The 24,262-nt window shown below is 41.1% G+C and overlaps 1 protein-coding gene across 1 annotated transcript in view; it reads left to right on the forward strand.

Annotated features, from left to right (window-relative positions):
* Nucleotides 1–24,262, forward strand: part of Pld1 (phospholipase D1) — a 171,889-nt gene that overhangs the window by 74,633 nt on the left and 72,994 nt on the right. Inside the window, 4 exon segments of the mRNA XM_052730200.1 lie at nt 14,540–14,650; nt 20,532–20,732; nt 22,152–22,365; nt 23,154–23,267. Of these exon segments, the coding sequence (XP_052586160.1) occupies nt 14,540–14,650; nt 20,532–20,732; nt 22,152–22,365; nt 23,154–23,267 (640 nt within the window).

Genomic DNA, 24,262 nt, shown 5'->3' on the forward strand with positions numbered 1-24,262 from the left:
AGTCAAAGGTCACTGTTATGAATGGTTATGGTTCACTGCTAAAAACCCAAACATTTTAAATGTCATATACAGAATAGTTATAATTTATAACTAATATTTACGTCTATGGAAATTTTTAAATACTTAAAGTCAAAGGATTATGAAATTATTGACAATAGAAAAGTCCCTAAATTTTGGTTTTCTTCTGTTCCACATCAGGTTGCTCTTCTGACATGAGACAGACATTTTGGATTTTCCTTTAACAAACATGCTTGGGTTTAGAGAAGGAGAGAGCCATGCTCCAACCCTAAAGCCTGCTTTAAATTTTAATTAAATTGGGACTATAAAAAGACCATTTGCCTTTGATAGATGTAAAGGACAACAAAAACAAGTATTTAGGAAGACAGGAAATTTTATCCTGTTGGAAATATACCATACCATTTGGCCAGTTTAACTCTTAGCTATCTCTTCATCAGGAAGGCTTTCCTATTCAAATCTATTCTTTATCAATCTTGATGGTATCCATAGCTTCTCTTCTCCTGTAGAAACAAAAGCAGAACCTTTCCCCTAACATAACATATAACCTGGTTTCCGTTCTGAGTTTAATACATCTTTAAAATATATAAGTTGATTTAATTCATCAGTTTTTTTTCTATTATCTAATGTCTCTCTGTAGCTGTTGTTCCTTTTTCATTAGCATTTAAGAAATTTAGAGTTAATAAAGCATTGTGTAATCTACTCTGGGAGGTCTTTGTTATTCCTTTCTGTTTATTAATCATTTCTTTTAAAGTTTGATTAGACCTTTCTATAACTGCTTGTTCTGTGGGGTTGTGTGGTATACCTGTAATATGCTATATGTTATAATATTAAAAAAAAGTTTCATTTTATTAGACACATGTGCTGGAGAATTGTCAGTCTTAATTTGTACAGGTATCCCCATAATGGTCATTGCTTCTAATAGATGTGTAATTACATAATTAGCCTTTTCAGAACTCAAAGCAGTTGCTCACTGAAAACCTGAACGTGTATCTGTGGTGTGGTGTACACACTTTAATTTTCTAAATTCTGCAAAATGAAACACATCCATTTGTCAAATTTCATTTCTTTGAGTACCCTTTGGGTTACTTCCTGCAGGTAGAGTTTAGTTGCATAAGGAACGAGTAGGACATTTTCTTATAATTTCCTTGGCTTGTTGCCAAGTGATGGAAAATTCGTTTTTTAAACCCTTGCCATTGACATGATTTTTTAAATTTAAACTCTGAGGCCTCCAGCACATTTCCTATTAATAACTGATCAATTTCATCATTATCTTGTGCTAAAGAGCCTGACAGACCCGTATGGGATCTGGCATGTGTTATATATGGGATGATTCCTATTCCTGACTATTTCCTGTAATTGTATAAATAACAAAGTTAATTCTGACTTATCAGGAGTAAGTTCAGTGGTTTCAATATGTAAGACAATTCTTTATGCATGCTGAGTCAGTAATTATAATAAAAAGTTCTGAAGAGTCTAATAATATTATGAGAATAGCATTTAATTCTGATTTCTGAACTGAATCATAAGGGCTTTGAGCCACTTTACTTATTTTTTTCTGATGCATAACCTGCCTTTTCTGATTTATTTGCATCAGTTTAAATGGAGGTGCTCCAGAAATTGGGGTACCTTTTACTATATGAGGTAAAAATCCAATTAGTTTTTTTTTTAATTATAAACTGAAATCACTTGCTTTTTGGATAATCGTTACTTATCTCTCCCAAAAAATTACTGCAACTCTTTGCAGTCTTCATTTTCTTCCCACAAAGAAGCAATTTCAGCATTAGTAAAAGGCACTACAGTTTCTGTTGGGTCCATTCCTGTCAACTGATGAAGTCTTAATTTTCCTTTTAGAATCAACTCAGAGACCTTTTCCACATATGTTAATTTTTACCCTGTTTGCATGGTAAAAATATCTACTCTAAGATAGTATTTTCCCTCTACATTAAAATCCCTGTTGGGGAATGCTTAGAGGGTAAAATAATTAGAATGCAATCAGGCTCCAGGTCCAAACAATCCACATGTGCATCCTATCATTTCTTTTCCACCAAAGCAAATTCTCTCTCAGCCAGCTGATAATTTTCTTGGACTATTTAAGTCCTTGTCACCTTTTAAAGTTTGAAACAAATTACTCAGTTCTTAATTTGTTACTCCAGTAGTGGGCCATAGATAGGAAATGTCTTCCAGCAATTTTTGAAAGTCATTAAGAGTCTGCAATTGATTTCTCCTGATCTGTATCTTTTGGGGTTGAATTTTTTTGTAAACCTATTTTATATCCTAAGTGATTAGTAGAATCTCCTCTTTGTATTGTTTCAGAAATTTGTAATACCAAGTAAGGCAAAATTTTCTTTATGTCTTCAAACATTTTCTCTAAAGTATCTACATTTGAATCAGCTAGTAAAATATCATCCATATAATGGTAAATTATAGATTGAGAAAATTGTACATGAATTATTTCCAATGGCTATCTAACAAAATATCGACACAGAGTGGGACTGTTTAACATCCTTGTGGGAGAACCTTCCATTAATATTTCTTAATGGGATGATAATTATTTTAAGTAGGCACCGTGAAGGCAAATTTTTCTCTATTTTTTCTTATTAAGGTATAGTGAAGAAACAGTCTTTTAAATCAATAACTATAATAGGCCATTTAGGTAATAGAGAAGGCTCCAGGTTGTAAGGAGCCCATTGGATGAATCACCTTATTAATAGCTCTTAGGTCTGTTACCATTCTCCATTCTCCATGTTTTCAGATTTTTTTTTTTTGGTTTTTTGAGACAGGGTTTCTCTGTATAACCTTGCACCTTTCCTGGAACTCACTCTGTAGCCCAGGCTGGCCTCAAACTCACAAAGATCCACCTGGCTCTGCCTCCCAAGTGCTGGGATTAAAGGCATGCGCCACCACCACCCGGCTCAGATTTTTTTTTAATAACAAATGCAGGAGAATTACAGGGACTGGTTGATTCTTCAACACATTGAACACTTAACTACTCCTGTACCAGCTGTTCTAAGGCCTGTAATTTTTCTGATGTCAAAGGCCATTGTTCCACCCAAACAGGTTTGTTGGTCAGCCATTTTAAAGGTAGGGCTGTTGGTACCTTTGAAATACCAACAGCTGTGGTGCCTTGCTTATGTACAGCTTGAATGGTCTGTGACTGTCCTTGATAGTATCTTTTGATATTTCTCTCAGAAGCATTCCATATTTTATAGTTTGTGTCTGAGATTATGGGGATGTTAAAATGAGTATTCCATTGCTGTAGTAAATCATGCTCCCGTAAATTCATTGCTATATTAGCCACATATGGCTTTATTTTTTCCTCTCTGTCCTTCTGGCCCTATACATTCAACCCCCCCTTGCACTGTTTTACTTGAGATAAACTTCCAGTTCCTAAAAGCTGAACATTTACCTCTTGAGGAGGCCAACCTGGATTCCATGATTTTGGTGCAATTATTGTTACATCTGCACCTGTGTCTACCAAACCCTCAATTTCTATGCCATTTCTTCATGTTTTTAACTTTCGTCTTTTCATTTATAGAAATTTGCAAAAATATTTGCTTTATGGTTTCTCCTGAAAATTTTGTTTTATCTTCTAAAGCTGTTCTGGCATCCAAATCAGTATGGCTTTTAATAATAGGCAGTAAATCATTTAATTGTTTTGTGGAGGATTTTCCCTAATGCTGGCAGGCAATGATTGAACTGCATTTGATATTGATATTGACACTGCAGGGTGTTTCCCAATGGCAAAGGGTTACCTGCCTGTCCCTTGTTGATCTATATTCATCAGTCCAGTGCCAGTCTTTGCCATACTTTCTGCATAGTCCAGAAGGCTGGGTCCTTCTGTTTGAATTATTTCTAGAAAAAACATTGTTTCTAGGAGCACCTTGCCTACACTCCCTTTTCAGATGACCTTATCTACTGCAATTGAAACACCTAACATTTTGATTTTTCTTCATATTTTTAGAAAGCAGTACTCCTATCCAAGTATCATCATTAGAAATATAGGAGCCAATATCAACTGTATTTCTGATCCATTCTTCTATGGGTTCTGATCTTGCCCTTAAAGGCCTAGTCATCATTTTACATGCTGCATTAGCATTTTCAAGAGCCAAAGTTTCAATTAATATTTGTCTAGCATCTGGATCAGATATCATTCTATTTACAGCTGATATTAATCTGTGTAAAAAATCAGTGAAAGCTTCTTTTGGACCTTGTATAATTTTGGTAAATGATTCAGTCCTCTTTCCTGATTCTTCAACCCTGTCCCAAGCATTCAAAGCTGCTATACAACATAGAATCAGGGTGTTATTATCCAACATACACTGTCTTTGCAGATCAGCATACTGACCCTGACCAAGAATTTGATCTTGGGAAATTTCATGACCTCTATCCCTACCTCATTGTTCTAATTATCTAAATATAAAGAACTCACAATTCAACAGTTAAGCTAGAATTCTGCTTGTTCAGAGAGGATGAATAGCAAGTAGCTAACCTCCCTTTGCTGGCATCTTCCAAAAAAAATCCTCATCCTTCTCTCAGCCCCCACTTAAAAAACCCTTGCTACACATGGTTCCTCCTTACCACCTATCAGTTACTTGCTGACTCAGCCTTCTGCTCACAGGTTAATTTTATGTAATCAAACACATCTTGGCATTGTTAACAAAAGCAGTAGGAAAAAAATGCAATACATTTTAAAATAATATTCCCCAATAGTAGTGAGAGACAGCAGAGGGAATGTGGATTCATAGAGCTGAAATCCTCTCCCTCCCTCCCTTCCTCCCCCTCTCTTTCTCTTCCTCCATCTCTCCTTCTTTCCCTCCCTCCCTCACCCTCCCTATCATCCTTTGTCTTCCTTCTTTGCTCTTTCTGTCTCCCCTTCCCCCTTCTCTCCTCTCTCCCTCATTCTCTACTTCCTTCCCTTCCCTCCCTCCCCCTTCCTCCTTCTCTCCTTCCTTCCATACCCCACCTCCCCCTCCTCTCTTTCCTTCCCTCCCTCCCTCTCCCTTCCTCCTTCTCTCCCTTCCTCACCCTCCCTCCTTCTCTCCTTCCTTCCTTCCCTCCCTCTCCCTCTCTCTCTTCCTTGACTTTCTTCCTTCTTTCTGTCTCCCCCTCCCTTACTCTTTCCTTCCTTTCTGAACTAGAGAAGAAGCCCAGGTTGTTAGCTATCTATCCATGAGCTGCATCCCCAACCCTAGAGATGTCCGTTTGAGATGCCCAGAGTACGAGGGTTCTGTAGACTTCTAAGTAGCCCAAGAAAGGTAGCAAATGTTGACCAGGGCTCAGGAGAAAGATCCTGCAAGCCTGGCCCTCTACCTCTTGTTGCCTGTTACCTGGCATGCATTTGTCTTCTGCCCTCAAGGTCCCTGGCCTTTTACATCACTGGAATGGCTTCTCATAGTTTTCGACCCACAAACCCTGCTGCAGTCTCTAATGAATACCATAGTGAACGAACATTACATCTTGATGATAGTGTTGTGTTTTCAGATTAGAAGCATTCTGTAACTTGTAATCTTAAATTGTGGGTAATGATATGTTTTAATTCCCTGAGAAACAGTGATGCTATGAAGGGTTGTTGGCTCCATGGCACATTTAGTGGAGTGTTCTCCTTCATCTCACTGCACTGAATTTGTACTTTGTTCATAAAATTTTTAACATTTGGACTATTCCAATCTGATATGTCATGTGCACATGAACATTGCTTCTCATACATAATTTAGCTTCTGAAAGCCACATGCTAAATTAAAAAAGAATAGGGTGTGACATAATATTTATTTATTTATTTATTTATTTATTTATTTATTTATTTATTTATTTATTTATTTATTTATTTATCTGTTTTTTGAGGCAGGGTTTATCTGTGTAACAGTCCTTGCTGTCCAGGCTGTTCTTGAACTCATAGAGCTCTGCCTGCCTCTGCCTCCCAAGGCCTGGGATTAAAGAGAGGCGCTACAATTGCCAGCTATTTTTGTATTAGTGTGTCACAGAGATCCATAACGTTGATTAAAATGAAACATTTCTCTTCTTTGTACAGATTATTTTTTAATATTTTTAAGAAGAATCTATAAATCTGTCTGCCTTATACCTGATATGTAGGTCAACATCTCTTATAATAGCGTATTTTGTTTTTCTGGTGACAACTAAGTTGATAATACCATCTTTCCTGGGCCTTCTGATATGTGATGTTGTCATTAGTGCCAGCCAGTCTTGACAGCACGTTGTTGATGGCTCAGGCACCCTTGCCTCTGGTTACCACAGTTCTGCCGTTAGGACACTAGGAACTGAGAACATATGTTGCCTAAGTTACGGTAACCAGAGCTCTGCACCACAGTTGTGTATGTTTCAATCTTAGAAATGTGAGATTGACACCAAAGGAATTTTCCAGAGCAGTGAGCTGGCAGCAGTCACAGGGTTTTGCGTTTCACATTGAATCTGTCATCCACTTGAGTTTTTCTTTCATCACAAGACACAAGACTGCAGCTATAGTCAGTTGTCATAGGGAAAGTTGTCTGTACTAGAGATGGGAGAGAGAGCCATACCCCTCTACCCAGAAAACCGGTGGGATCCTCAGTAGGAGGCTGGGATGGCTTACAGGGGAAGAAAAGGGGCATCTTTAACCTCCAGGACCATATTTAAACAAAACTGATAAAAATACATAGATATTTGTGTTATGGTAGCCCAGTGTTTCTTATCTTTAAATAGTGAGGATATGATTTCTGCTTTTAAATTTTTTTCTTAAATTCTGTTTTAAATTTATTTTTGTGTGTACACACATGTGTGGACATCAGAGGACAACTTGAGGGAGTTGTAAGATTCAAATTCAGGCTTGGAGGCAAGTGCCTTTATCTGAGGAGCCATCTCACAGCCCCATGTTCCCCTCACCACTTTTTTGAGATGGGATCTCGTGTAGCCCAGGCTAGCATCTAAGCCCTGATCCTCCTGCCTCCCCTTCTCAAGTGCTGGTATTACAACTGAACACCACCACACAGGGACTTTAACATTCATCAATTGGTTCTCCTTCTCCTACTACTGCACCCCAAGGAAAGTTCTTGACAAACAATGAATTCCTCCTCTGGGAGGGTTGTACAAGATAATGACATGCAGCAGACAGACTTGGCTGTGCTTTGGAAATGTTTGGACCATGCTACTCTGAATAAAGAGAAGAAGCTGGCCATGAAATGGGGTCCTTTTGATTACCACTGTATTTTTTCATTGTCTTCTTGTGTGTTCTGTGTCCAAAGCCCCCAAAGTTCCCCTGTGTTTGTCCTGTTGTGCCAGAGTATCTAATGACAGGCTCCTTAGGAAGGAGGACTGAATGTGTGTCTGCAGTTTTTCAGTTCACTCTAGAACTTTGTTGACTTAAGTTCAGCAAAGATAAGAAACGTGTTATTTCACAATGGTCCTTCCAGAGAGCCTTCTTAATTATTAATAGTGCTTATTAATAGTGCCCTTCTCCTTCTCTGAGAAAAAGCAGTTTCCTAAAGGGTCTTACTGTATAGTCCTGGCTGGGTTGGAACTTGTTACGTAGTCCAGGCTGGTCTCAAACTCACAGAGATCCACTTTCATCTGCCTTGCAAGTGCTGGGATCAAAATCCTGCCCACTGTGCCTGGTCTGAAGTTGATTTTTGTACAGGATGAGAGGCCATGATGTAGCTGAAAGTTTTCCTGGTCCTGTCTGGCTCCTGGAGCCCTACAGTCTGCAGCTGCTCAGACCCAAGTAAACACACACACACACATAGGCTTATATTAATTAAAACTGCTCAGCCATTAGCTCAGGCTTACTACTGACTAGCTCTTACATTTAAACTCAGCCCATTTCTGTTAATCTATATGTTGTCATGTGTTCTGTGGTTTTACCTGTGTGTCATTATATGCTGCTCCCTGGACGGTGGACTGGCATCTCCTGACTCAGTCTTCTTCTCAGAATTCTCCTTGTCTATTTATCCCACCTATACTTCCTGTCTGGCTACTGGCCAATCAGCATTTTATTTATCAATCAATCAGAGGAATACATTCACAGTATACAGAGCAATATCCACAGCACTTCCCCCCTTTTTTTTTCAAAAAGTAAGTTTTCAACTCCAACATAGCAAAAGTACAGATAAAAATACAGTTATCAAGCAAGAATTACAGTTACAATATCCAGTCTATTTATATTTGGCAAATTCAAAGAAAATATTCTATTTATCCTATATTTGTAAGTCTAAAGTCTCATATCCAGTTTATATTTTATCATAACCAAGGAAAATTATAACTATCTAGTCTTCAACTACATCAAAGAGCCCAGAAGGATACAGTATTAGCTAAGTAAACAGGAAGAGCATTTTGTAAGCAACTTCCAAAAATCCAGAATGACAGAGACAGCTGTCTGCCTGGACAGTCATCCAAAGTTCCTCTGCAACATTGGGGCATCCATCTTCAGCCCACAGCCCTAGAGTCTCCCAGTCACTTTTCTCTGTGTCCTGTAGAATGTCTGGCAGTTTCCTCTGTGAAGCAGGAACCTGAAGGATGATTTTGCCTTCCAAAGTTCAGTGGTCACCTTCCTGTGTGTCCTGCATGTCCAGTTAATGCAACATTTTGTCAAGCAGTCCAGGCAAGAACAGTTTTTTGCCCAAATGGCTATTTTTGCCAGGAAGAAGATAAACTCCATATGGAATTTCTTTGATGCCCATCTTTCTCTTTGAAGTAAATCAGTGCTGCCGGGAGCAGATGTGTCTCACTGTCCAGAAAGTCTAAGTTTTAAAACATTTTAAATGCTATAGTCTGTAGGTCTTTGAAGTATTTGAAGATTACCTACCTAATTGAATCATATCTATGTGTACCTAGAAAACTTAACATGACTATAAGTTTGACTATTATAGAAGTCTAATTATTAATCTGTATCTATTACAATTTCAAATGAGCTGTATAAACATAATACCTTAAATACAAGTAGAAATATACATATGTATAACAGAATTAGCTTTAAATTTGTATCTATAAGTTAAAATCTATACCAATGTAAAACAAGTTGTTGCTCTTTAAAAGTAGATTCAATAGTTTACCCTTTCATCTTATCATATCTATATCTTATATTTCTATATCACCAGGATCTAGTTTCATTCTTCTACATTTTGAACCCAGTTCTCCCAGGAGCATTTGTTGAAGAGGATGTCTTTTTGCCAATCCTTTTTTTGTGGTTGTTTTTTAATGTTTTGCCACAAAGCAGATGGCTATACTGTGTGACTTTAACTCTGGGCCTCTCTCCTGTTCCATTGAGCTGTGTGTTGGTGTTTTGTGCCAGTCCTCTGCGGCTTTTGTTCCTCTTGCTCTGTGGTGTAACTTGGAATCAGACGTGGTGTTGCCTCAGGCATTGGCTTTTTGCTCAACATTGTTTAATTATTGAGGCCTTTCACGCTTCTGTGAATTTTAGGATTTTTCTTTTTTTCTATGAAGAATGCCATTGGAATTTTTGTAGTGATTGTATTGAACCTATAGGTGGCCTTTGGGCACACAGCCATTTTCACAAAATAAACTTTGCCAATCCTGAAACATAGATCTTTCCCCTTTCTTCTCATATCCTACCGTCTTATATATCCCAGGCTGACAGTGAACTCACTATACAGCCAAGGATGACCTTGAACTTCTAATCCTCCTGCTTAGTGCACCACCAAGCCTGGTTTATGCAGTACTAGGGACTGAACCCAGGGTTTCCAGCTAGGCAAGCACACGTCCAACTGAGCTACACCTCTAGCCTGTTGTCTTTAGTGAATTTCCTTAGTGTTTTAAATGATCATTGTAGAGGACTTTCGTTATCTGGTTAGGTTAATTCTCAGGTAATTTTTTTCTTTTAAGCTTTTTTGTTGTTTTTTGAGACAGGATTTCTCTGTGTAACAGTTTTGGCTGTCTTGGACTCACTCCATAGACTGGGCTGACCTCAAACTCACAGAGATCCTCCTGCCTCTGCCTCCCGAGTGCTGGGATTAAAGACGTGTGCCACCAGCGCCCGGCTTCTTTTAAGCTTTTATGAATTGCAGTGTTTTACTGATCATTATCTCTGCACAATTGCTGTTTGCATATAGGAAGGCTACTTCAAAGAATTACATTTAAATTACAAACTTAGCCTCTGTCTTCTGTAGATTTGGCTTTTGGTTTACCAAAATAGCTTCTATGGTTTCATAAGCCTGCACTGTTACAACAAAGCAAATGGCCTTATCACAAAGGAACGATTTCCTTTGCTATTTATGGAGTTTATGATTATGCTATGATATGGTGCACACTTTGCTATTTATGGAGTTTATGGCTGGGTTGTGATCTGGAGTGCATTTTGTCATTTATGGAGTTCATGGCTGCCCTGTGATATGGTATGCAAAAGGGAAGAAATCACTGCTTTATTATTATGGTAATCTGACAGGCATTAACTGTTTATTACAGGTACAAGTGCAAGTATATAAGACAAGCCCCATTAAAAATAACATTTGTGTAATTACTTCCTTATTTGTCGTTGGTATTTAAGATAAAAGGGGACAGAATTTATACTCTATTTCCTGTAGATTCACATTATTCAAGTGAGAAAAGGCATGGTATGGAAGAAACTACCAGGTGTAATATTTGGAAGGTGTTGGTGCAGTCCATGAGAGTTAATATCTTTATCTCAAAAATCCACCAGTTAACCTGCTGAGTGGGAAACTGCAGGTTTTAGACCAAGTACCTAATTTGCAAATACTGTGCTTCATGAATATTAATATTTTAAGCTCAAGAGGCAGAATTTGGAGGTGCAGTGGTTAAGAATGTTTTCTGTAAAACCATGAGGGCCTGAGTTCAGATCCATGTCCATAGGCAGCAAGCTTGCCTTCCACTTCCCAGCTTTATTCTCCTCCTTGTCCCGCCTACACTTCCTGCCTAGCCAATGGCCAATCAGTATTTTATTTATTGACTAATCAGCAACACATTTGCCATACAGAACATCCCACAGCACTTCCCCCATTTTTTTTTTTCAAAAAGGAAGGTTTTAACCTTAACATAGTAAAATTACATATAATTTGGGAATTTGGGCGTAGCTTCTCTTACTACTTCCTGCTGGAGGGGGGCGCTGTATCTTATGGGGACATAAAGAAAATTTTAGGATTATGGAATAGTCCATGAGGGTGTATCGTCTGAGCCAGTTGCCTTGAAACCATTCCGGATGTTGGGTCATCTGGGCCATGGTGTCATCAGAGACCTTTCAGGGGGTCTTGGCTGGTCAAACCTGATGTATCTTAATCTGGAACAAATCCATAGCCTTTGGCTTTCTGTGGGAACAAAAGAAGAGACTCTTTTCCAAAGCAACATATCCTTATATCCAAATTTTGAAGTCAAGGTACCTTTAAAATATACATTTTGGCATAACTCAACAGCTTTTACAATCAAATGTTTTTCTGCAGTTAAAAATCCCAAAGACAACACAATCCAGATTCTCTGTGTAATATTCATCTTTACGTGGCTTATTTTTTATATTACTTTTACTGTCTCTTTAAAGACTTTATTTTTTTAAAACTATGTATTTGTTTCTATAACTCTATATATCACCTTTTTTGTCTCTTTCAAGCCTACGTATCTTTTACACACATTGTAAACTATTGCATCTGAATCTGTCTTATTGTGAATCTATTGCTTTAAACTGCAGCAGCTGTGGCTGCTGGCTCTGCCCACCTCAGCTTCCCAACATGGCTACGTTTACCGCCAGCTCTGGGAGCCATCGTGGGTCCATGCCTTTATCCAAGCAGCGTGCAGCCCAGAAACCTCCCCTTTTGCTCTGCACCAGCAAAGGCTAAATCCACCATGCAGCTCAAAGTGCCACTTGCAAAGGTCTCATTCCTGCCATACTGCAGATCCAGCGCACACGCCAGTAGCTCAAACCGGCAGCTGCCGCTCATTTGAGAGAGACAATTAGGAACTGTTTTTAGCTCTGTTTTAGAATCTTTTTTCTCAGTTTTTAGGTGGAAACTCTTGCCACCACGTTGGACACCATTTGTAGCTGGAGTTTTTCTGCCTGGCCCACAGTCAGGATAAATCTCTGCCACCCGCCAGTCCCACAACCGCTCAAACCCGACCAAGTAAACACAGAGACTTATATTGGTTACAAACTGTATGGCCGTGGCAGGCTTCTTGCTAACTGTTCTTACAGCTTAAATTAATCCATTTCTATAAATCTATACCTTGCCACATGGCTCGTGGCTTACCGGCATCTTCACATGCGGCTTGTCATCATGGCGGCTGGCAGTGTCTCTCTGACTCAGCCTTCCACTTCCCAGCTTTATTCTCCTCCTTGTCCCGCCTACACTTCCTGCTTAGCCAATGGCCAATCAGTATTTTATTTATTGACTAATCAGCAACACATTTGCCATACAGAACATCCCCACACTCACAGGCTCCTGTGCATGGGAATGCATGTGTGCTGCACATCACCACACTCACAGGCTCCTGTGCATGGGAATGCATGTGTGCCACACATCTCCACTCTCACAGGTGCCTGTGCATGGGAATGCATGTGTGCTGCACATACACCACTCTCACCCATACACACAAAAGAATTAGAGAAACACTCTCTAAAAGCAAAAGCAGAATTTTATCCACTTGAAATAAATGAACCTCCGGGAATGAGGTCAGATTTATGCATATATTACTTAGGTTGAAATTTTGGGTTATAAACTTTGAATTATACTTTTCTCCCCAAAGACTTCTTTTTAGCACTGACCATAGTTCAGTGATAAATTCTAACATACTTAAATAGAAAAATATAGCCGAATGATAGAAGGGGAAAAAATAATTTTCCCTTTGTGCCCTCAATTAGTGTTTTATTACAGAGCACTGACTGACAGGTCATCAAAAATCAACCTGTTCCCTTCTTGGCTACATTTTTGTGTCCTTATTTCTTTATTCAAATTATATATTTCTGATTATCTTTTTAAATGTATTTACTTTTAGTTTTTAATTATGTTTGTTGGGTAAGCATGTATACATATGCATGGTGCCTCAAAGGCCAGAGAAAGGCATGAGATCCCCTGGAGCTAGAGCTCTGAGCTGCCTGATATGGGAGCTGGGAATCACACTCTCACCCTCAGCAAGAGCGCTACAGGCTTGTAAGTGCTGTGCCATCTCTCCAGCACACCATTCTTTAAAATATACATGTATTAATGTGTGTGTGCTTCTGTGTGTGTGTGTGTGCATGCATGCACACACGTGTGAGTGTGCACGCATGCTGTAGTGTATGTGTAGAGGTTCTCTCCTACCACGGGGGTTCTAGGGATCAAACTCAGGTCACCAGCCTTGGCAGCAATCACCTTTATTTACTGAGGCCGCTTGTCAGCCCTGCACTTCCATATTTCATTGTTCTAGTAATTGAATAGTTATAGTGAGCAATAAATACGTTCTGAAGGCCAGACATTAACTGGAGAAATGGAATTATGTATGTGTGTGCACATGCATGTCCAAGCAAGTGTATGAAGCATGTGTGTCACGTAGATTAATTTTGACTTTTTTTTTTCAGAACAAAATACATTTAATAAATACCTGATTGTAAATCTAGCGACCTTCCATAACCGTAGACTCATTTCAGGCATAACTAGCCAGTGAAGCGATGTGGTCTTATAAGGAATTCATACACTATACAGTGTTGGCAGAATAACACTGGAAACTGTGTATTTATTTCCATTTTCTATTGCCTAAAAGCACGAACTCTTAATGTTGTTTGAAGTTGTATTGTGAACACATGGCTCTTGCTAGTCAGATGGTACAATTCGGCAGGAGTTCACCAGGCACTTTCTGATTTAGTGTGACAGTGAAATGGCCCCCAACAGCCCTGTCTGTTTTCTTCTGACACACAGTCCAGGGGCAGATATGTGTTAGTTTGTGAGTCCACGTCACAGCTACTGCTACAGCGAAGTCCTTTTGCTAGTAACATGGACATTAAGAATCTAGTTGTGAGTTAAGAGCTAGCACATTCATTTTTGAAGATTCAAAAGTGTCTCCTCCATTTAAACAATTTCTTTTTTCAGGCAAGAAAAATTCTACACAGTCTCTGCCCTGAGACATTTAGGATGCATTTGGCACTAGCTGCTGCCTCAAAGGCTTGGGTCACAGTTCTCCTGAGTGGCAAGTGCTTGGGGGTGTCTAGAAAGGCATTCAGGCTGCTGGGCACCTTCAGGAGCTGAGGTGTTGGTCTCTGCATCCTGGATTTACAAGTAGTCCAGCACCAACACTCTTGTGATTGAACCTATGGGAATGAGGATGGTTTTCTTTTGAGATAAGATCATGTAGCCTCAGCTGGCCTTGAACTCCTGTTCCTCCTGACTCCACCTCCCCAGTGCTGGAATAACCAGTATTTGACACCACACCTAAGTTTCTGTATTTTCTGTTTGTGTCTTGACATAATACATGCCGTTCCTCGTACTGTCTGTTCATTGACTATTTTCACACCAGTTTATAGAACTAAGGAGCTCTGACACCGGGAAGGAGGGAGGGAGGGAGTCATGGCCCTCCCGACGCTCATTCCTCTTTCCTTTGACAGCAACAAGGCGTTCGGATTTTCATAATGCTTTACAAAGAGGTGGAGCTAGCCCTCGGAATCAACAGCGAATACAGCAAGAGGACTTTGATGCGGCTGCACCCCAACATAAAGGTACCGGGTACCAGTTCTCACTGTCCCACAGGAGCCTTTTCCATATAGATTCCCTTACTCTTCATTTTTGAATGAACAGCATCAAACCCTCAGAAATGCAGTGTTATACTGTCTTGTTTTGCTTTTCTTAGCATACAAAAGGATGAGTATTTCACACCTTGTTCCCTCCCCATTCCCTTCGCACAGCCTCCTGCTCCCCTTCCCTTCGTCCTCCTAGCTCCCTTTATTTTGCTTTTATGTCACATGTATTTCCATACCCTCTTCCCCTCCCTGTTCCCTTCAGACTTCTCTTCCCCTCTCACAATCCCGTTTCAGTTTCTTGACCCTACGCACACCCTATAGATGTGCACATTTATGAATGTTTAAATCTAGGATCCACACATGAGAGAAAACATTTGGTATTTGTCTTTCTAGGTCTGGGCTACTTTACTTAACACAATAGTTTGCTTTTCCATCATTTTTCTGAAAATGTCATTGTTTCATTTGTTACTACTAAATAAAATTCTATCGTGTATACATACCACATAGTCTTTATTTATCTATTGATGGGCATCTGGATCAGTTCCATTTGCTTGCCTTTGTGAATAGAACAGCAATACACATGGATGTACAAGAATCTGTGTGGTGTGACTTAGCTCTGTATATACCCAAGAGTACAGCTGAGCCCCATGACAGTTTTAATTTTAGTTTCTTCCCTTTCTTTCTTTCTTTCTTTCTTTCTTTCTTTCTTTCTTTCTTTCTTTCTTTCTTTCTTTCTTTCTTTCTTTCTCTCTCTCTCTTTCCTTTCTTTCTTTCTTTCCTTCTTTCTTTCTTCCTTCCTTCCTTCCTTCCTTCCTCCCTCCCCCCTCTCTCTCTCCCTCTCTCTTTCTTTCTATCTCCCTCTCTCTCTCCCCCTTCTTTTCTTCCTTCCTTCTTTCTTTTTTTCCTTTTTTTTTTTTTAACACGATCTCACTATGTGGTCTGATTGGCCTGGAGCGCTCTCTGTAGACTGGGCTGGCCTCTGACTCTCTAGGCTTAGCTTCCTAGAGAGACCTCCACCCTGGTTTCCACGGTGGCTGTACCAGTTTACCCACTAGAGTGACTGAAGCTCCTCTCTCCCCACACGCTCTCCAGCATTTGTTGTTTGTTTTCCCAGCTCTTCCACCCAGCCAAGATGGAATCTTCAAATGGTTTTGTATTTCTTGGATGACTAATGATGCTGAATGCTTTAAAAAAAATTTTTTCTGAGACCTGTCTGTTCAGCTGAAATAGTTCCTTATACTCCCTCTGTTGATGGGAGTGAGTAGAGCTTACATCTCTCAACCTAACCCTGATAACTGAAAATGAAAGTTGAGCAAAGAACTTGCTTCCTGCACTGTTTTATCGAGTTCTGTCTGCTCTCCACGCTGCCAAACCACTTGGACATAAAGTCACCACCCAGTTCTCTGATTGCTGATAGCATTAAAGAGACTTCTTCTAGGATTTGAAATTCTGTAGATTTTTAGACCAACAGTATCTAGTGTGAAATATTTGGAAAAGCTCCTTGAAATCTCATTAGACCTAAAATCGATTGATAAATATCATTCAGCCATTAAGTCACAAGACTTACTCTCTAGCAGGCTTAAAATATGTAACAACTATGTATCTCACTTGGTTAAAAACCAGCCAAGAGGATAAGAGGATAAGTCACCTTGCAGCGTCTCAACACTCATTTACCAGGTGTGATTTTGTGACATTAGCAACGGAAAAGAATACAACAAATTGTGGTGTCTCAGAAAATGGAATTACCTCAAGACCCAGTGTAGTTGGAAGTTTTTCTATGTCCTGCCCAGTCCTGCAGCCGCTCAGACCCAAGTAAACACACAGAGGCTTATATTATTTTTAATCTATGTGGTCCAATGGCTCAGGCTTCTCACTAGCTAGCTCTTACATCTTAAATTAATCCATTTCTATAAATCTCTACCTCGCCACGTGGCTTGTGGCTTACCGGCACTTTTTATCTTGCTTTTCCTGGTGGCATCTGCTTCATTGTTCTTTCTCCTCCCACTGTCTCTCTTGGATTTTCCCACCTGGCTCCATCCTGCCCTGCCATAGGCCAATGTAGCTTTATTTATCAACCAATCAGAGCAATACATATTCACAGCATACAGAAAGATATCCCACAGCAACCCAGTTATCCCACTCCTGGGCATATACCCGATTCATCCTACCACAAGGACACATGCTCACCTATGTTCATAGCAGCTTTATTCAGTATAGCCAGAAACTGAAAACAACCTAGATGACCCTCAACTGAAGAATGGATAAAATGTGGCACATTTACACAATGGAGTATTACTCAGCTGTTAAAAAAACAATGCCATCATGAAATTGGTTAGCAAATGGATAGAATTAGAAAAAATTCATCCTGAGTGAGCTAACCCAGACCCAGAAAGACAAACATGGTATGTACTGACTTATATATAAGTGGATATTAGTTGTTAAATAAAGGATAATCATGCTATAATCCACAGACCCAGAGACACTAAGTAACAAGGAGGGTTCATGGGGGGATGCATGGATCTCCCTGGGAAGGGAGATAGAATAGATTTCATGAGTGGACTGGGGGTGTGTAGGGATGGGAAAAAGGAGGAGTCGGGTGTGGGAGAGATGGAGGGAGAGAGTGTTGGGAGAGGCAATTGGAATGGGAGGGCATTTTGGGGTGAGGTGTTGTTACTTTCTTGTTGGACTATCTTCAGATAGCCAGCTCCCAAATAATGACACAAAGACTCCTTATTAATTACAAAAGCCTTAGCTTAGGCTTTTTCTCAACTAGCTCTTATAACTTAAATTAATCCATATTTTTTAATCTACATTCTGCCACGGGGCTTGTTACCTCATCTCCATACTGCACCTCCTGCTCCCCCTGTGTCTCACTGGTGAGTACACCTTTCTTCTTCCCAGAGTTCTCCATCTGACTGGAAGTCCTGCCTATTCTCTCCTGCCTAGCTATTGGCCATTTAGTTTTTTATTGTACCAATCAAATGGCATCTTGGGCAGAGACACATCTTTACAGTGTAAACAAACATTCTGAAACAGTGAGGTAAAAACCCAGTGCAATGGAAACTCCCTGCAATCTACTAGGGTAACCCTCGTGAAGAAATGGAGGTGGAGGAGAAAGAAAGAAAAATAAGAAAAAATACAACAAATGACACCATCAAGGACATGAAAAAGCAAACCACAGAAGAGGAGAAAATATTTACAAATCATAGATCTGAGAAGCGGTGTGTTTCTAGCCTATACAGAGTCCTTGTACAATTCAACCATTAGAAGACAATTTAAAATGAGCCAAGGCCCTGAACAGACACTACAGAAGATTCCAATGGCCAAACCATTAAACATTACTAAGAATCAGGAAAATGCCAGTCAAAACTCGAGTGAGATGCTACCTCACACCCACTAGGCCAGCTGTAATCAGCGGTCAGGTAATAGCTAGTATTGCTGAGATGATAGAGAGTATACATGTTGATGGAGTGAATAATAGTACAGTCACTTTGGAAAACCATCTGCTAGCTCCTCAAAAGTTAGGGGTACAGTTACCATAGGATCTAGCAATTGGGCCTCTAGGTCTGCACCCAAGAGAAGTGAGACCAAGATCTATGTACAGACTCACATGGACATGTGCTAGCCACAGTGCTCGTGACAGCTAACAGGCATGGACAACTGAAATGCTAGGCAGATAATAAACAGAGGAACAGAACTCCGCTCTTTGTTGTTCAGCCGTAGACATGCATGGACTTCTGAAAAAGATCCCCAACAGGGAGGAGCTCCTAGAACATTACAGGAAGGAAGCTGTCAGATGTGGTGTAGTGGCTCATCCCTGTGATCTCAGTGCTTGGGAGGCCGAAGCAGAAGAAGAATTGCCGGAAGCACAAGACCAGTCTAGGCTATGTCCTGAATTCTAGATCAGCCAGGGCTGCTTAGCGAGACCCTCTCAGAAAGGGGGGGTGTGGTGAGGGAAAGGAGAGAGAGAGAGAGAGAAGAATATGCACTGCATGTCATGTGGAAGTAGGGGATCTTATCTGGGGTCAGGAAGATGGTCAGCAATAAAAGGGAAAGAGAATCAACAAGAACAATGTGTGACATTTACGTATAAAACCTTCATCAGGGAACCTATCATTCTGTATGCTAACTTAAAAAATAAAATTAATCCAGGTAGTAATGGTGCGCTCCTTTAATCCCAGCATTTGGGAAGCAGAGGCAGGTGGATCTCTGAGTTCAAGGCCAGCCTGGTCTACAGAGTGAGTTCCAGGACAGCCAGAGCAACACAGAGAAACCCTGTCTCAAAAAACCATAAATAGATAAAATTTTAAAAGTTTTAAAGGAAGAATTCAGGCTGACGTGGTGGCGCACCTCTTTAATCCCACCACTCAGGAGGCAGAGGCAGGGGGATCTCTGTGTGTTTGAGGACAGCCTGGTCTATATGATGAGCTCCAGACTAGCCAGACCTACATAGTGAGCCTCTGTTGGAGGAGGAGAAGACATCAAATTTGTCCTTAGAGTCAAAGGAAAATAAAAGAACATATCAAAGCTCATAGGACTTAGCAAAAACAGTGTAAAGGGGAGATGCTTAGAGCTTTGAGTTCTTCATCAGAAAAGAGATAAGGTCCCCAAATGTCATTTAACTTCCAAGTAAGGAGCCAGACAAAGGAGAACAAAGGAACCCTAAAGACAGCAGGAGGAAGGAAATCCAGATGAGAACACAGATGTGGCACAAAGAGAACAGGGAAAAAAGAAAAAGAAAATCGGTGACCAAAAGTTGGTTCTTAGAAGGATTGACCAGTTAAAGCCTCTAGTTTCTGAAGACAAGACGTGAAGGTGGAGCCAGCATGAAAAGTCCACAGTGACAGGAAGGATTCTAAGATTAATGTGAACAGAGGCATGCTGGGTAACCAGGTGAACCACACAAAACCTGCCAGAGCTAGTCCAGAAGAAGGTATAAGATCTGGATGGGCATAGCTAGGTAGGAGATTGTGATCAGCAGCTGAAAAACCTCTTCCATGGGAAAAGTATGGGGTCCTTGTGATTCCATCATGGTGCCCTGATGAGTTCCACCCAGCATTTAAAGAAGCGCTAATACCAGTCATTCTCAAGATTGGCTAGCTCAATACCTTGGTAAAACTGCACATCAAAACTGGTGATGTGGTAAATTTTGTGTTTTATGTATTCTACTACAGTAAATAAAAGTATAAGCCAACATTTTTGTGTCTTCCTACTTACAAACATCAACATAAGAGAGGTCCAATAGGATCATGTAGGGAATCATCCTGAAAGCAGCTTCTCAGCATTTCCAAGCACTTTCACATAAGGAGCTGTCCAGGTATCTGTGTGCTCATATCATTGGAGTACAAATATAATTTATTAAACGTCTTTCCATAAATGCATGTTGGCTAAGTATTTTAATTACTTATTTATTAATTTATTTATGCCAAGGGTAACTATTGGAGGGGATGGAAAGAGCACTCTAGCTGCTAACTTGATCTAGCCTTAATGATTGCCCTTCAAGTCAAATGCCAGCTCCCTTAAACCACCTCACCTGGCTGAGGACTTAAACCAGAAGAGGGTCACGTGGGGGCCCACGCTTGGAATGCCAGAGACAAGAGGATCTCAAGAGACCAGCCAGGTTAGTCCTTAAAAAAAGAAAGGAAAGAAGGAAGGAGAAGAAAAGAAAAGAAAGGAAAGAAAAAACTGGATAGAAGTCTTTCTCTGAATGAAATTTGAAGTTTGAGGGACTTTCTTAGGCATATGTAGAACACATTTTTGTACCTGAATTATTTTTTTAAATGTTTACAGGGAGAAAGCAGACCTATTTTATTGTGATGTAACGGACATTTATAAACCACATTTTTGTGGATTTCTCCAGGTGATGAGGCACCCAGACCATGTGTCATCCAGTGTCTATCTGTGGGCTCATCATGAGAAGCTTGTCATTATCGACCAATCGGTGGCTTTTGTGGGTGGGATTGACCTCGCCTATGGAAGGTGGGATGATGATGAACACAGACTCACAGATGTGGGCAGTGTGAAGCGAGTCACCTCAGGACTGTCCATGGGCTCTCTCACAGTAAGTACCTGTCACCTTTGTGGGACAGCACAAAACTGACAGGCTTGTCTAAACCCATGAATAGCATGACTGACCCTGTAATTCAGAGGTGGCATCCGAGAGGTGTGATGGACATACCCACTAGCCTGCTCTACCTGCCTAACCCGGAACCCAGCTTCGTTCGGCTTCTCTCCCACAGGGAGAGAGAGCGTGAGGTCGGTATAGCGGTTTAGCATATGCTATCTCAATCAGCTCCCTGGTTTTCTATTCAAAGTAGGGATTTAATTTTCTATTTGAGAGAAGGTGTTCATGAACAAAAATGTGTGACAGTTGGTACTTAGGTTAAATAAGAATGAGAAGCCCATCCCAGGAAGCTTCCAGAGCTTCGTTTTGTGCACTTCACTTATAAGAGTGTGTGCATTTGTTTTTAGCATTTTCCTACTTACGGATGCAAAAATCACCAGATCAGTCTGGGGTCACTCAGAGTGAACTGCAGCAGGAAGTTAACTAATAACTTCTCAGAGTCCCTGCTAATCAAGAGCTGCCAGAACGCTTGTTCTGGGTTTCAGCTCTCCACTGCCAAAATGCAGTGTCCTTATTCAAAGATGTCACGGGCTCTTCTTACTTACTGATGGTTACGTTGTGCTGGCTTCTGAGGGTTGAGAGGAAGAGCAATGTACTGCCTAGACACATGGGTTAGCTTTTTTCATCGAAGTGACCCAAGGCTGGACAAGTGACATAAGGGCGGTGAGGCTGCTTGGCCACAGGTTAGGTGCAGTCCATGCTGCTGAAGGTGTGGAGGCAGGAGCTGGACTCCTGCCCATCCCATTCCAACTGCAGTGAGGAAGCTCGGGGAAGACAAGCCCTCAAACCTCAAGGCTCTCCCCCAGTGATTCGCCTCCCCCAGCAAGGTTCCACCTCCTAAAGCCTTCCAAAACACTGCCACCAACTAAGTGTTCAAACAGCCTGTGGGGGACATTTCTCGTTCAAGCCACAGCATTGGGCAACAAAGAAAATGATTGACAGAGGAAGTCAGTTCATCAGAGAAGTTGTGTAGTTTAACAGTGGATTTAAATAGTGTAATTAGTGTGAGGGAAAAGGGTCAGTGAATGAAATTTTGAGAATTTTAACTAGGTGTGGTGGCACGCACCTTTAATCTCAAAACGTGGGAGGAAGAAGCAGGTGGATCTCTGAGTTTGAGACCAGCCTGATCTACATAGAAAGTTCCGGGACAGCCAGGGCTATGTAGAGAGACTCTATCTCAAAAACAAAATAAAAACAGAAGAATCTGACTGCAAATCCACCACCACCCCATGGCTGACCTGAGACTCTATGGTGAGTTTGTTCTGAGGGAACCACCACTGTCTGTAAAGCTCCTCTCAGCTCTACTGAAGTGAAAGCCCATTACATGTCACACATTTTTTTTAATAACTTTCTCAGGCAGCAACAATAGAGTCTACGGAATCCTTAAACCTCAAGGATAAACATGAATCTCATAAAAACGAGCCCAGCATGAAGAGTACAGATGAAACAGACGGCAAGCTGAAAGGGATAGGAAAGCCCCGGAAATTCTCCAAGTTTAGTCTCTATCGGCAGCTGCACCGTCGCCATCTGCACAACTCGGACAGCGTCAGCAGCATCGACAGCGCCTCCAGTGAGTCTCGCCTTTGCTGGACCGTCTCGAGGCTGTGCTGTGAGCCTCGCAGCCGGGCCTTGGCCGACCTGCTTTTAAAAAATCTGTGGTGGCATTCAGTGAGTAACGCCTCAAGATGGCCATGCCGTCCCTTGTGACACCACGGCACCTCTGGCACTGTTTGTATTTTGAGACAGGGTCTCACGTACCCCAGGCTGATCTCAAACTCACTATGTGGTAGAGACTGATCTTGGGCTCCTGTCCATCCCAGTCTGGATCACAAGCAGGCACTGAGATGCCTGTTTTATAAGGTTCCGGGATTAAACCAAGGGCTCTCTCTGTGCATGTAAGCAAGCACACTACCAATTGAGCTCCATGTCTGGTTTCCTTTGCCTCATTTAGAAACGTATTTAATATCAATACAAAGTAGTCATAACGACCACTGTTGAAACTTTCGATGGTCCCATAATGACTAAAGCTTTCTAAAATATGACACACTATAAAGGGAAAAGGAAGGCCTTAGGTGTACTTTACAAACCTTTTGTAGAAGAAATGTATTTCTCTTTTCATCCAGAAATATATCAGTAGACATCAGATATTCTCTATCTTATGAATTGACTATTCTTTGCAAATCTTGCTTAGAGCTCTGTGATTTTCTATCACACTAGCTCTCATGGCTGTTTCTGTAGACCTGTTTATTTTAAAAACGATTAAGCTTGCTTTCAAGTTTAGAAAATTTTATATAGATATATACATATATATGTAAACGTTTCCTTGTAAAACAAAAAAGAACTCTCAACTTTCTCCAGGTTATTTTAACCACTATAGAAGTCACCAGAATCTAATCCATGGTTTAAAGCCCCACTTGAAACTCTTTCGCCCTTCTGGTGAGTCCCGGCAGGGGCTCACTGGGCACAGCACTGGTAAGTGACTTGCTAGTCAGAAGCCCACGGGCTTCAGCTTCTGTTGCTTCCTCTGCTGTGTGAGCACAGTGAGTGTGTGTTCAGAACGGCTTTCTGCTCAGTCTTCGTGTCCCATGATAGGTAGGACCTGTTCCATGTAAGTGCAAGCTCTGTGCTTCTGAGAACCTACACTCCAGTGGTGGAGAGAAGAAAACGTGCTGAGCAGCCCTGTAGCACAAGGCATGTATTCACAAGCACACACACACACACACACACACACACACACACACACACACACACACACACAGAGTTCTGTGCAAGGCGGAAGGACTTCCTCTTACTGACCCAGAGAGATGTTTCGAGTAGGGAGCTTGTCCACTGGGTCTGACAGTGGCTTGAGGGGTAGGTGGGGACGGGAAGCTTGAGGGGTAGGTGGGGACAGGAAGCTTCAGAGGTAGGTGAGGACGGGAAGGTGTTGCAGGTGAAGGGAATGATCCCAGCAAAGGCCCTGAGGTGGAAAAGACCAACATTTTCCCAGTTAACAGGAAATGCCACTTTTGGCTGAGACGTGGTGACTGGTGTTAAGAGGCCACACTTGGGGTACAGAGTCCCCGAGAAAGTGGGGAAAATATGACTTCATTTGTTGAAAAAATCGTGAAGGTTTTGGTAGAGCTATCATGTTTTCCACAGGATGAGTTAGAAAATGTTGTCTGATACCTTTTATGAGAAGAATTTATCAGGGCCTAAATTATTTGGCAACTCCTCTGACCTAAGGATGAGGAATTAGCACAATAAACCAGCAGCTGAGTGCTCAGCTGCTCCCACACTGCCCTGGATGCTTGCAATGCCTGACAGGAATATTGTCTCCTTGTCACAGATGAGAAAACTTGCCCCGGATGGCCAGAGACTCCCTTGCCCAGTGTAGTCCCAGTTCACCAGAGTCCTCGTGCTCCGTATTTACATGTGAAACTTAGCAGAAATGCAAACACCCCGTCCATTTGACCTTGGCTTGACCC

This window comes from Peromyscus californicus, unplaced genomic scaffold (assembly GCF_007827085.1).
Source record: "Peromyscus californicus insignis strain IS unplaced genomic scaffold, ASM782708v3 Scaffold_9__1_contigs__length_137607984, whole genome shotgun sequence".
Taxonomy (NCBI): domain Eukaryota; kingdom Metazoa; phylum Chordata; class Mammalia; order Rodentia; family Cricetidae; genus Peromyscus; species Peromyscus californicus.